The sequence below is a fragment of the Trachymyrmex septentrionalis genome, unplaced genomic scaffold, assembly GCF_001594115.1.
Source record: "Trachymyrmex septentrionalis isolate Tsep2-gDNA-1 unplaced genomic scaffold, Tsep1.0 scaffold13, whole genome shotgun sequence".
In the NCBI taxonomy this organism is placed as follows: Eukaryota; Metazoa; Arthropoda; class Insecta; order Hymenoptera; family Formicidae; genus Trachymyrmex; species Trachymyrmex septentrionalis.
The window spans coordinates 3392491-3404283 of record NW_017304438.1 but is presented as its reverse complement, the minus strand read 5'-3'; the positions used below and the strand labels follow the sequence as shown (position 1 = coordinate 3404283).

The 11793-nt window shown below is 36.0% G+C and overlaps 2 protein-coding genes across 6 annotated transcripts in view; one reads left to right on the top strand and one right to left on the bottom strand.

Moving 5' to 3' along the window:
- The window catches only part of LOC108756821 (lysosomal-trafficking regulator), an 18760-nt gene extending 8163 nt beyond the window's left edge, over window positions 1-10597 (top strand). Inside the window, exons 6-35 of the mRNA XM_018500897.1 lie at window positions 452-606; window positions 719-963; window positions 1040-1209; window positions 1275-1793; window positions 1989-2090; window positions 2158-2467; window positions 2546-2700; window positions 2811-3032; window positions 3132-3328; window positions 3416-3865; window positions 3939-4259; window positions 4341-4460; window positions 4545-4745; window positions 4842-5102; window positions 5172-5559; window positions 5622-6055; window positions 6296-6528; window positions 6604-6938; window positions 7096-7319; window positions 7404-7810; window positions 7881-7947; window positions 8014-8164; window positions 8243-8383; window positions 8462-8679; window positions 8767-8950; window positions 9073-9237; window positions 9337-9473; window positions 9619-9857; window positions 9959-10237; window positions 10316-10597. Coding sequence (XP_018356399.1) covers window positions 452-606; window positions 719-963; window positions 1040-1209; window positions 1275-1793; window positions 1989-2090; window positions 2158-2467; window positions 2546-2700; window positions 2811-3032; window positions 3132-3328; window positions 3416-3865; window positions 3939-4259; window positions 4341-4460; window positions 4545-4745; window positions 4842-5102; window positions 5172-5559; window positions 5622-6055; window positions 6296-6528; window positions 6604-6938; window positions 7096-7319; window positions 7404-7810; window positions 7881-7947; window positions 8014-8164; window positions 8243-8383; window positions 8462-8679; window positions 8767-8950; window positions 9073-9237; window positions 9337-9473; window positions 9619-9857; window positions 9959-10237; window positions 10316-10517 — 7232 coding nt within the window. The 3' untranslated portion in view covers window positions 10518-10597. The remainder of the gene's footprint in view (window positions 1-451; window positions 607-718; window positions 964-1039; window positions 1210-1274; window positions 1794-1988; window positions 2091-2157; window positions 2468-2545; window positions 2701-2810; window positions 3033-3131; window positions 3329-3415; window positions 3866-3938; window positions 4260-4340; window positions 4461-4544; window positions 4746-4841; window positions 5103-5171; window positions 5560-5621; window positions 6056-6295; window positions 6529-6603; window positions 6939-7095; window positions 7320-7403; window positions 7811-7880; window positions 7948-8013; window positions 8165-8242; window positions 8384-8461; window positions 8680-8766; window positions 8951-9072; window positions 9238-9336; window positions 9474-9618; window positions 9858-9958; window positions 10238-10315) is intronic.
- LOC108756823 (ankyrin repeat domain-containing protein 49-like) overlaps window positions 2025-11793 on the bottom strand; it is a 10556-nt gene continuing 787 nt past the window's right edge. For 3 of the 5 annotated variants that reach the window (XM_018500900.1, XM_018500904.1, XM_018500901.1), the window contains exons 3-6: window positions 11593-11753; window positions 11177-11513; window positions 2180-2263; window positions 2025-2098 (exon numbers count right to left, since the gene is read on the bottom strand). In XM_018500900.1, coding sequence (XP_018356402.1) covers window positions 11178-11513; window positions 11593-11753 — 497 coding nt within the window. In that variant the 3' untranslated portion in view covers window positions 2025-2098; window positions 2180-2263; window position 11177. Of the gene's footprint in view, window positions 2099-2179; window positions 2264-10734; window positions 10813-11012; window positions 11079-11176; window positions 11514-11592; window positions 11754-11793 lie in introns of those variants that run through there. The other 2 variants (XM_018500902.1, XM_018500903.1) reach the window with 2 other exon arrangements.

Below are 11793 nucleotides of genomic sequence, written 5' to 3'. Positions count from 1 at the left end.
CACACACACACACACACACACACACACACACACACACACACACACACACACATATAATGTAAAAAATTATATAATTCCATTAAAAAACGGAGATAATTTTCATATGACCGTGAAAAATTGATTTTTAAAAAATTAATTTTATTTGTGCCCTGTCACGTCATATAACTTTTTTTATATTTTCTTTTTTCGAGATATTTAGACCATTTTAAATGTTTGAAATTGTTCACCCTATATAGTCGCTCATGCAGCTGTGGCATTATAATCCGAAGATGTTTCGCGTGTTTATTCGTCAGAAAAACAGTTTAAGAATCGTAGGCAGATGATAAACGTCATTCTTAAAATCTCGGTTGATCGTGACGTTATCTAATTACGCGTGGAATTATATTAATCATTCGCTTCATTGAAATTTATTCCATTGCCAATTTTGTGTAATGAATATTATACGGTGTAGATGATTGTGACATAGTCATGGAATTAAGAAAAACACTAATGAATACCGGAATAATGCTTGGCCGTGGAATAGCTATGATAGTGGACGCGGTGTTGAAGATTTCTATGTTGAAGCCAGCACAGGAAAACAGTATACAGCAGCAACCGCGTCCCAGAGTACGTCATAATTAAATTAATAATTAATGTAAATTTAAAACTTTATATTAATTGTTAAAAATTAAGAATTCTAAATATTTATTAATTTATTAATGTAACTATTTTATTACAGCTTCCAACCATGTCGTTGGAGACTCTACCGGATTACGGCGCGGAAGACAGTAGTACTGGCGAGTACGTAACTGCTGACGACGGATATGAAGCGGATATTGAAGTGCCTGGAAAAAATACTAACACTAACATTCCGAAAAAAAGCAGCAATCTCCTTGGACCTGTAATAGAGCCGAGAGGTCATGCCAATGCTCATCCTGCTTTATGTTCCTTGGCAATAGATCTTTTAATTCATTTCAGCGAACAGTAAGTCCTGAACACTTTTACGAATATATAAATATTAATGGGCATTATTTTACTTTATAAAATCCTTTTCTTACAGAGGTTTAGATTTAGAAAGAGGATCGATAATAACTAGTGGATTGCGAAGAATCACTATTACTTGTCGAGAAAGTGTCTCAAGTTGTGCTGCCCTCTCGGCCTCAGGAACTATTATGAAGATATTGAATGGTTTTAAGAATGTATTTACAAATAACGATCCGCGATATCGAGGTAGTTTAACAAATATATTAACATATTTATAAAATATTAGCACACTGTATAGAGAATTTTTACAGACTTGCAGCACGCGGCACTGGAAGTTTTTACATTATTAGCGACACAGTCAATTTCGCCGACGGAACTAGTCGCATATCTGTCGTTTTTCAAAGTGAAGAAACCACCTTTGTTGCCGTTGCTGGAGCCATTATATCACTTGGTGCTGACCGCACGACCTCAGCCGAATTTCATCCTGTCGTTCCCCGTGCCGTACAACACAAAAACATCGCTGAAAATCCAGACGGAGGAACATAAGAATTTGGAGAAGGTCGAGAACCTCGTGAATAATTTTAAAAAGAAGCATCTTGCTGCGGGAATTTGCAGTCCATGGTCCATACATGCAACGTGTTTGCCCATCGGGCCGGAACTTGCTTGGTCAGTATGGTTACACGGTTGTTCCGCTTCCATGTGGTTGAGGATAGAAAGAGGGTTACTAGTTGGAGGACGTGCGACTATCCACAACACTTCCCCATTACTTGATTCGGATAGTGAGAGTCTGTCAGACTGGGGTATCCTTTCTGACGATTGGAGTCGTGATGGTTAGTATTGTTTAGAAAAGAAACAGTCACTAATTATGTAAAATGATTATGTTTATTATTCCTAATTTTGTGCATATTTGTATCATTAAGATATTAAGGAGTCGTTTTATTTACTTATAACAATAAGTTTCATTTCTTATTCTGATGCATTCATAAAATTGTAAAAAAAATATCGATGTCTGATTTTTCTTCTAGTTATAACAAGTTCTGTGTCAACACTCACGCCAACATCAGTACATTTGATATCCATTGGGTTCGAATCGCTGGTTTTGGAAACTTGGCTCGATCTCAAATCAGGTGATTCACTTTAAAAATTTGCTAATTATAAGTGAAAGCTTATGCTGACATTGATTTTATCATTTAGATAAATTAATTTTACGACTTACTCGACCGGACGATAAGATAAATCGAACGATCTCCGAAACTTCGATAAACGGCATGCTTCCTTCGGGATGCTGGCATCACTTGACCTTAAACATTAAAGATACTGTCTTGAATAAGCGTAGTGCTGTGGTAGAAGTTACGCTCTGGGTAAATGGTTGGAAAGAAATTAATGCTCAATTACCATTTGACGGTTTACTAGTAAGAAAGCCTGGTACTACATGTATTTTGTTAGGTCAAGTCGGATCGAGCAGTATTGGCGCGTGGTATCTCGGAAATTTAATGATTTTTAGGTACATTATTTTATTATTTAGTATCTAAATAATTCATATACAATAGATCTGTACATCTCAAATGATTGTTGTTCGTAGATGTCCAGTATTTACGAAAGAGCGTGCATTGCATTTGGCAGGTCTCGGACCAAATTATACCAACTTGGCAGATTGTATTCTAAACACGACAAAACCTGATTTTGCACCTCTTATTGCTTCTGGCGCATTGAGTGGTATTCGTGAAGTAAAATACGGTTAGCAATACATTATTTTTAATGTAATAATCATAAATGTGTAACTGTACACTAAACAGTTTAACATTGTAGTTACATGAATTCTTAATATCTACTCTTATACATTGTAGAAGGTGGTAAATTTGATTTAAGCCGACGAAAGTCTTATGGCGGTACTTATTTGAGGCGCGCTGTCGAAACAGTAGTATCAGAATCGAAAATCGATTGGGATGCCGTAATGGATGCAACAAACTCGCATCTTAGCGAGCTGCAAGATAATTTACTTCTCAGTTACGAGGCTCAAAACCCCAGTATCGTACATTTGTATCCTCAAGCTGTCGCTAATCCTGCTGGTAAGTTACTTATGATATGCTATTAACATTTTATTATATCATGAATTATGTACTTTATTTTTTTATTGTATATTATGATTGTTGCCATAATTTTTATAGTTGTTGTAAGAAGTATTTTCCTGGGCCAACCAGGTTTTAAAGTCGTTTCGGTCCCAGAACACAGAGTATCGCAACAACCACCTCTATCGATATCTCCAATTACGTCTACTCATTTAGAAAGTCAGCAATATCGAGGTCTTGTGCCTGCGACGATCTTAGTGGGTGGTGTACCAGTATTTTTATATCTTTTTGCAAGAGTAAATACCTTTTTAGATTAATTAAAAAAAGAAATAATTAAAGCATCTGCATATATATTTTCTAAACATTCATTTGAATCCTTGTAGGTGGTCGAATTAAACTCCACCGAGGAAGAACAAGCTTTGGCTCTGTCCATAATCCTGCATCTTGTTCGTAGCGATTCAGAACTCTTGAATCAATATCGATCGGACGGCGGAACGTCACTTATTCTACGTGTTCTAGAATCGTCTAGATGTCACACAGGTAGACACATTCTGAAGGCGATGCTGGATGCGGCATGCGATAGTTCGATCATCATCAAAGATATCGGCAGCGGTAACCACTCAATTTCACAAAACTGCGAAGCTGTTATCACAGATCCGGGACTGATCAAAGGCGCACTTACCGCGTGGAGAGCGTGGATGAAATATGATACATTAAATTTACTATTACAAGCATTACTACTTTTATTGCGAGATCAACACTCGCATCGTGAGTTCAATGCATCACAGTTAAACAGGGTCGGTATCGTGGATACGATTCTTACCTTGTGTAAGGTAAATAAAACAATCTGTACATACTCGTACATCAATTTATATATTTTTTAGTAACATCTCTTATCTTTTGTAGGAACATTTCATGTACGAAATACATGAAGAAGAAAGTACCATACTGAGCTCGAATACCGGAATCGCTATTGTGGAACTGATGCGCGCCTTAATGGGTGCACCGCCGGAATTTGCTCACTTAGTCGCCATCACCGATTATCTGGTCCTCATTCATCAAGCCTCGGAGACTTATGTCACTCATTCGCGACACAATATCTATTTTATGTTACCGCAACTTAAAGAGAAGAACACGAATTCGAAAAGGAATGATAATGTCATTTCTGATGATTTGATAGGTATAGTGGAGAACAGCAAATTAAACAAGGCATTGACAAATGAACAGGTATGACCTTTACAATATAAAATTTCTTTGATTGCAAACATTACATGAATATTACAATATTTCAATTATTCACTTTTCTAGATTCAAAAATCACGAAGTCCTAAAAAGAAAGATCGTAAAAATGTGCTGTTATCAGATAATACTAGTGCCGGAGAAGATTCCGGAATTGCAGGTAGTGATGGATCCAATCCTCTAAGCAACGTATGTATAATGAAAAATATAAAATCTTTATATAATATAATTTTACATATTACTTATTCGAATCTTGCATTATTATGCATTTAGGACAGGCAGTCAACATACGTGGATGAAAGAAGAGCGTGTCAGGGCTTAGTCTGCGAAGGGCTGTTGTTACTATTGAGAGATGCTGTAAGAGTGTTACCAGACTGTCAAGTTGGATTAGTGTTGAAGCATGTTTTAAGAGCTGAATTGCTATTAGTTTTAGCTAATGATCCCGATACTCGTGTACGCACAGCGTTGATCAAGGTAAATAATTTCTTAATGCAATATATACCGCATAACATTTCTATCAAGACGCGGAGCGAATGAAATGTTTCATCAGTATCTCATGATATTTTACAGGTGATACAAACCTATCTACAACGCGCTAGCGATGAGGAAGTTAATAAATTTATAAAACACAAGTATTTCATGCATTTAGGAAATCAGATAGCTTTATATCCCGGAAGCGAATCGTTGATTGTCGCTTTAGAAAATTTAGCTCTACGAGGTCCAACATTGGCGGCGATGCCACCGTTAATGGCAATGATTGCAAAGGCCGCAGGTTCTGATTCGAATGTAGCTAGACCAATAATATCATTTATCACTGACATAATAGCAAAGGTATTGGAAATGGAAAACACGATAACGAATCTGACATATGACCATACAAATTACTTGTCATTATTTCAGAATACAAATGCATTGAGGGTACTTTTGGAGCAAGGTTTGATTGAATCATTGGCACAAGCTTTGGTTGCAGCTGTGCATAAAGGTACCTCGACGTCTCTTCATCGAGACATCCACGTACTGTTCGTGGCAATCGCGACCAAGCTTTTAGAATTACCGGGAATTCATCAAATGCAAGCGGTATTAGATCTACACTTGATACTCGATTACATGGAATTATCGGAGAAGTTACGATACCGCGCAAGTTTAACTTGCACGATCGTAAGGGACGCTCAAGTAGCATTATTCGACGGAGAGTTGGATGTACTCACGACTAAAATGTCGAATCCTTCGGGATTCCGTCTACGTAGCACGGCTTCCTACTTGGCTTCAGCGTCTTATTTTACCTCAGGTAATTACAGCGCGCGAAAGTTTCCGGCGCTTGTGTATTTACACATAAAAAATTTCTTTCAGTTCTCACGACGTCCAGTGACCAGAGCGATCATGGATCCCGTTCGTCTAGTTATGCGAACCTTCATACAAATTCATCTCCTGTACTGCGCGAACCTAGTAAGGGAGAATTGAATGATCGTTTTCGTATTATTGTGACACGTGCCGTTGAATTTATAATGGCCGCTGACGCATCACCATCCATCAATGAATTGCAACTAACGAGAAGGCTGTTTTCTATTCTTCTGCATGGACTATGCAATCCGCTGGAGAAAAAAAATCACTGGAGCAATACGTGGTCCGTCAAATCAGCTTTGAGAAAATATACGGCTAGAATTATGGTATGGTTGCTAGAGCCACATCAGAGTATCAATACGAGAATATATGCCATCAGATCTCTAATGGAAGAACCAAGAGCTCGTGAAATCTTGTCGTGTATTCTGGAAGTTCATCCACAGGTATTTACATTAATTTGTGTAATATATCTCCCTATTTTATTTTACAGTAAAATATAAAATTATCTATCTGTAAAAAAATTGAAATATGAGTTTTTGAAATGACTTACTATTGTCTCACCATTTCCTTTCATATACAATATATAACTTTTAATTTTCCAATTAATTGCTTATATATTGAAACAAAGTTCATAGTGCTACGAACTTTTGTTTCAACTCGATATAATCGAAATTTATGTTTAGTTGGAGCAAAAGTTTACTGTGTTCTTCTGGGATCTATTGCAAAAACGGGATGAAATGCCGAGTGCCGATGCTAGGGTATGTGCAGAGTTGAGAGAAGCCTTGCATGTATGGAATCTCGCTAAAGGGATTGAACAAGCTAATCCTGAAGTATGGAATGACGAATTAGCTGTGTTACGTCGAGATATGCATCCGGATCAGGACATTTGTATCGACAATTATCCTGCCATTTTAAGGTAAACGCATATTTATTTCGAAAATTAGCGTATGTTTCGTTACAAAATTAATAAAACGATGTAATTTTATGCTAGAATTGGCAAGAGATTCGATGCGCTGGCGAAGCAATTAACCGAAAGCGCCATGACTATAACGCGTTCGGTTGTGGAGGAACAAAATCGTGAGCGTAAGGTATTGATGGAACAGTTAAAACACTCGCGAGCATTAGAAGCTCAGGCAGTTGCTAGATGGAGAGACATAGCCAAACGAATAACCCACGAACGGGCGCCATGGCATTTTTCTGAAAGCTACCCCAAAAATTGGGAATTGGATCCAACTGAAGGTCCTGCGAGAGTCAGAATAAGACTTCAGAGATGTCACTTGAATATTGACAAGAGATTCCTTTTGCCTGAATATCAAGATAAATTAGGTATATTTACAGATCAAAATAAATATTATAAAATATTACAGAAAGCATTCAGAGATTGTCTTTTAAGTGAATGTAATTTCCTAATTAACATTTAACACATGCAAAGAAATTTAATAGAAAAACTCACATTTTTAATCTTAAATTTTATATTTTATAGCGTCTTCTAATATCGAGATGCCATTATCGTACTTATTTACGAGTGTTCGTGAAGATTCTAATACCGCGACTCTAATCGAACGATTGCATACAAGTGAGAAAATACGTAAGATGTCTCAGGCAAAAGTTGTTACACCTAGGGCTGAATTAGCTGGAGAAGTCCTCATAAGCGAGACATGCGTGTATTTCGTTCCGGATAATCCCGATACGCCACTGCATACGGACGTGAGTCATTTAGCCTTTAATTTTTAGAATTTCACAATTAATTAATAAAACTTCTGAATCATTATATATTCTTATTAATTATAGATAGCATTGGGTGGTTTCGATTTGGCTGTGGCTGGTGGTACTGTTTGGCGTCTCGAGGATATTCGAGAATTGCACAGAAGAAGATATCAATTGCAAGAGAGGGCCATTGAAATCTTTCTCATTACTGGCAGAACATATCTTTTAGCGTTCAATTCATCTAAGGAAAGGGACGAATTTGCGACGGAATTGTCCGCTTGCAATTTACCCAGGCGAATCCCTGGCGATGACTTAGGAGAAGCTCTAGCTTCATGGAGAAGTGGCGCGCTCACCAATTGGGAATATATAACTTGCTTGAATAAATTGGCAGGTCGTTCATATAATGACTTAATGCAGTATCCCGTATTTCCGTTTGTTTTGGCAGACTATGTCAGCGAGAAGATTGATTTAAACAATCCGAAAATTTATCGGTAAATGATGGAAAATATGCAGCATGTACATTCTCGAATATATACGCGAATACACTTGTATATTTTACAGGAATTTCAAACGACCGATGGCTGTGCAAGATAAAAAGAATGAACAACATTACATAAATAATTATAATGTAAGCCATTAAAAATAATTATTATTATTGTGTTTTTAGCATCACTAATAAATTTCTTTTACACAGTACTTGAAACAAACTTTAACAGAAGGATTAAATTTAATTGCCTTAAATCAAGGACCATTCCATTATGGTTCTCATTATAGTAATTCTGGAACTGTATTACACTTTTTAGTACGGCTTCCACCGTTTACTAGCATGTTTCTTTGTTATCAAGGTAGTTATAAAAATTATTCTTTTATAATGATATTTATTGAAAAATTAATTATTTTCATAAATTTGTTTTTACTTTTAGATAATAATTTTGATATTCCTGACCGAACGTTCCATGCGTTAGCTACCACATGGAGATTAACTAGTTGTGATTCAACAACAGATGTGAAGGAACTGATACCAGAATTTTTCTATTTACCTGAATTTTTATTAAACTTCGAAGGTAAATTCGAGTATATTGCAATTAATATTGAGAAAAATAACGTCCGCATAAGTTAATGTAAATTCGTATATGTTGCAGGATTCAATTTCGGTGTTCGACAAAATGGTAATAAAGTTGGAGATGTTGAATTACCGAAATGGTGTGGTGGCGACGCGCGTTTATTTATATTGGCACATAGAGCCGCGTTGGAATCCGACATCGTGAGGGAAGTATTGCCATATTGGATCGATCTCGTCTTTGGATTTAGACAGACAGGAAGACCGGCGATAGAGGCCATAAATGTTTTTCATCCCGCAGTACGTATTCTTACATTATCACAGCATAGCTTTGATGATTAAATATTAATGGCAATTAAATATTAATAGTTCATTCTTTATATTTAGACTTATTACGGATTCGACGTAGAACAGATAACCGATCCTTTAGAACGTCAGGCCTGGGAAACCATGGTACGAACATATGGTCAAACACCCGCGCAACTATTCAGAGCTTCTCATCCAATGATTCAAAATCTTGGCAATATAACGCTATCTAATCAAATACCGCAGGTTATTGAAGGAATCAGTGGTAATTATCTTCCCTGTAGCTTTCTATTCTATGGTTTAAACTGTCAATCTATATCAGCGATAATTCAAATGTATGTATTACATAAATCCATTAAATGTTACAACTGTCTGATGTAATTGTAGGTATAAAATGGGGAAATTATGTAGGCGCGCCCGGTAATGAGCCTATATTGTGTTGGAAACTTAAGCACAAAACTCCATTAGCTTCTCTAGTTCCTTTGGCAACTGGTGACGTTTTTGGTTTACCTAATTATACCACGCTTCTTCTCGGTTACACCAAAGAAAAAGGTTATTGATTTATATCGCGATTATTGTATATTGTAACGTTTTCTTATAAAATTCAAAGCTTTAAATCTAGTAGAATGAAAACCTCTTTTGTGTTATTAGGCAGCAGCATATTAAGCGGTATGTCTGTATTGGGTGTTGCATTAGCGTCATGGAGCAGCACAGATGGAATCGCTAGATTAAAATGTAAGAAAGAACAACCGCCAAGGCCTCTAATTAAATCTTCAGGACTTGATCCTGTAAGTGTCTTAACACATATTTTATAATTAATAAGACTCAAGAATTAAATAATAATAAAAAAAGAAAATACAGCAAGATTATTAGAATATTATTTCTTCTCTAAAATAAAACATTTAATATACAATGCTCAATTTTTTTTTTTAGATTACGACGTTGGCATCTACTCCTGATTGCGGACAACTTTGGATTGGACATTTATCAGGCAGAATCACAGTACATGCATATACTATAGGGATTGCGGGTAAAATCGAATTCTGTTCAACATCTGCGACAGTACTTCTAGCTCATAACAATCGAGTGACAGTGATATCTCTATCACGTACATTTAGCATTGCTTGTTCCGGCGATGGCAGTAGTGTTATTATTATTTGGGATTTGAATAGGTATATATGATAGAAAAATAAAGTCTACATATTTAAGCATAGAAAGAAGAAGTTATATATTTCTATGAGTTTCATATCTGTGTATTTTTATTTTGGAACAGCTTAACGTACGTGAGATCAATAGTCTGTGACCAAGGTTATGCTATACATCTCCTGTGTATTAGTGAAACACTTGGGGATATAGCTGCTACTTATGACATTCCTAAATCAGAGGACAACGCGACCAACAATCAGTCCGAATTGACAGTACACACTATAAATGCGAGGGCTGTGGGCTCCATTTTATCCAAACGATATATAACGGCACTTTGTTACAGTAACGCACCGGAGGGTGTTTCTGTCAATGTTATCGCAACTGGTTTAGACAACGGAATAATAAGGTACGATGAAAATATTATTTAATTATTTTAAATCTACAATTATTAGAACAATTATTAGAAGTGTTTTTGATGATATAGATTATGGAGCAGTTGGGATCTGCAGTTAGTCAGAGAAATTTCGAATAACGTGAGAGGTTGTGGTGCAATAATCGCTGTAGCGTGGTCTGTGGATCAGCATCATTTATACGCAGTCACGGAAGACTTTACCGTTCTCATTTGGGAAGGATCTAAGCGTCTCAGCAACGGCACTCCGAAATTTGTCAATTTAACATCATACTGACTTGTAGATTCATTATTCAAATAATTTAAAAACGATACAACAACAGAAACAAATGGACGACCTGAGAAGACAACTTATATATCGAGAAAAAGATTTTGATTGGAAGAATAAACATGACTTTATGTTTTATATTACACTCACAATGTTTATCCTAACGTGTAGCTTTTTCATGTCCTTTTTTAATATGATTTGATGTAGTTCTTTCAGTTTTGTTATTACTTAAAAATTAATATGTTCATTTCGGTTAATCGCACTCATCTTTTTTTATCCACAGTCATAATCATCATGACATGTACTGAAGAAAAAATGAACAATGCGATGAAGTATTATTCTAATAGATTCTCCCGATATAACGATTATACTAATTATATATTCCCTATTATATTTTTATATAAACTTTTATATTGGATCGTATGTATTCATATAGATTGTATATCTCATTATTCAAGAATGTAATTTATATACATAAATTTTTATAGAATAACATAAAACACAGCAACAAAGATGCATTTACACAAATTACTCATTTTTCCAATGTTTACATTCCTCTTGCTGATATTTCTATGCAAATATATGTATATATGTATATCAAATAAATCTTTACTGCAATAAAATATACTGGTATCTCGTTTATCCAATACAAATACTTAACTGCTTACCTTAAATCTCATTTAGGCAGGGTTCAATTATTTCGAACATAGGATAGTTTTTGGTCGTCCTTCTCGCGATCTGATCTGCCGTGTCTCCACTTGAGTTAACCAGGTAGGGATTTGTGTCAGGATGTAAGAGAAGAAGCTGGAGAGCAGGGGAGTTGTATGAACTAGCGGAAATCAAATGTAAAGGTGTTTGATCTCCTTTGCTTGTTGCATTAACATCTGCTCCGTTTGCAATTAAGGCTTCAGCGCATTCTGTGTTGTTCCAACAGCATGCAGAATGTAGAGGTTGCCATTCATCTTGAGTTTTAGCATCTATTCTAGCCCCTGCTTCAAGTAGATACTATTGGAACAACAGCCAGGATCACTTAATAGATAATTTTATAGATGCTAAGAGAAGGAAATAATTGTTTTAAACTTACCTCTACCACTTCCACATTGTTGCCATAACATGCCCTGTGAAGCGGAGTATAGCCATCCTTATCGGTACAATTGAGTAAGTGGCGGTTTTTATTCAATAAATTCTTAATATTTTCCAGGTTTCCCTCTTCGGCAGCGTTCAACATAGCCTTTGCATCAGGTTCTAGAAGGAAACGGAAATGTAATAAAAATATAAAAACACA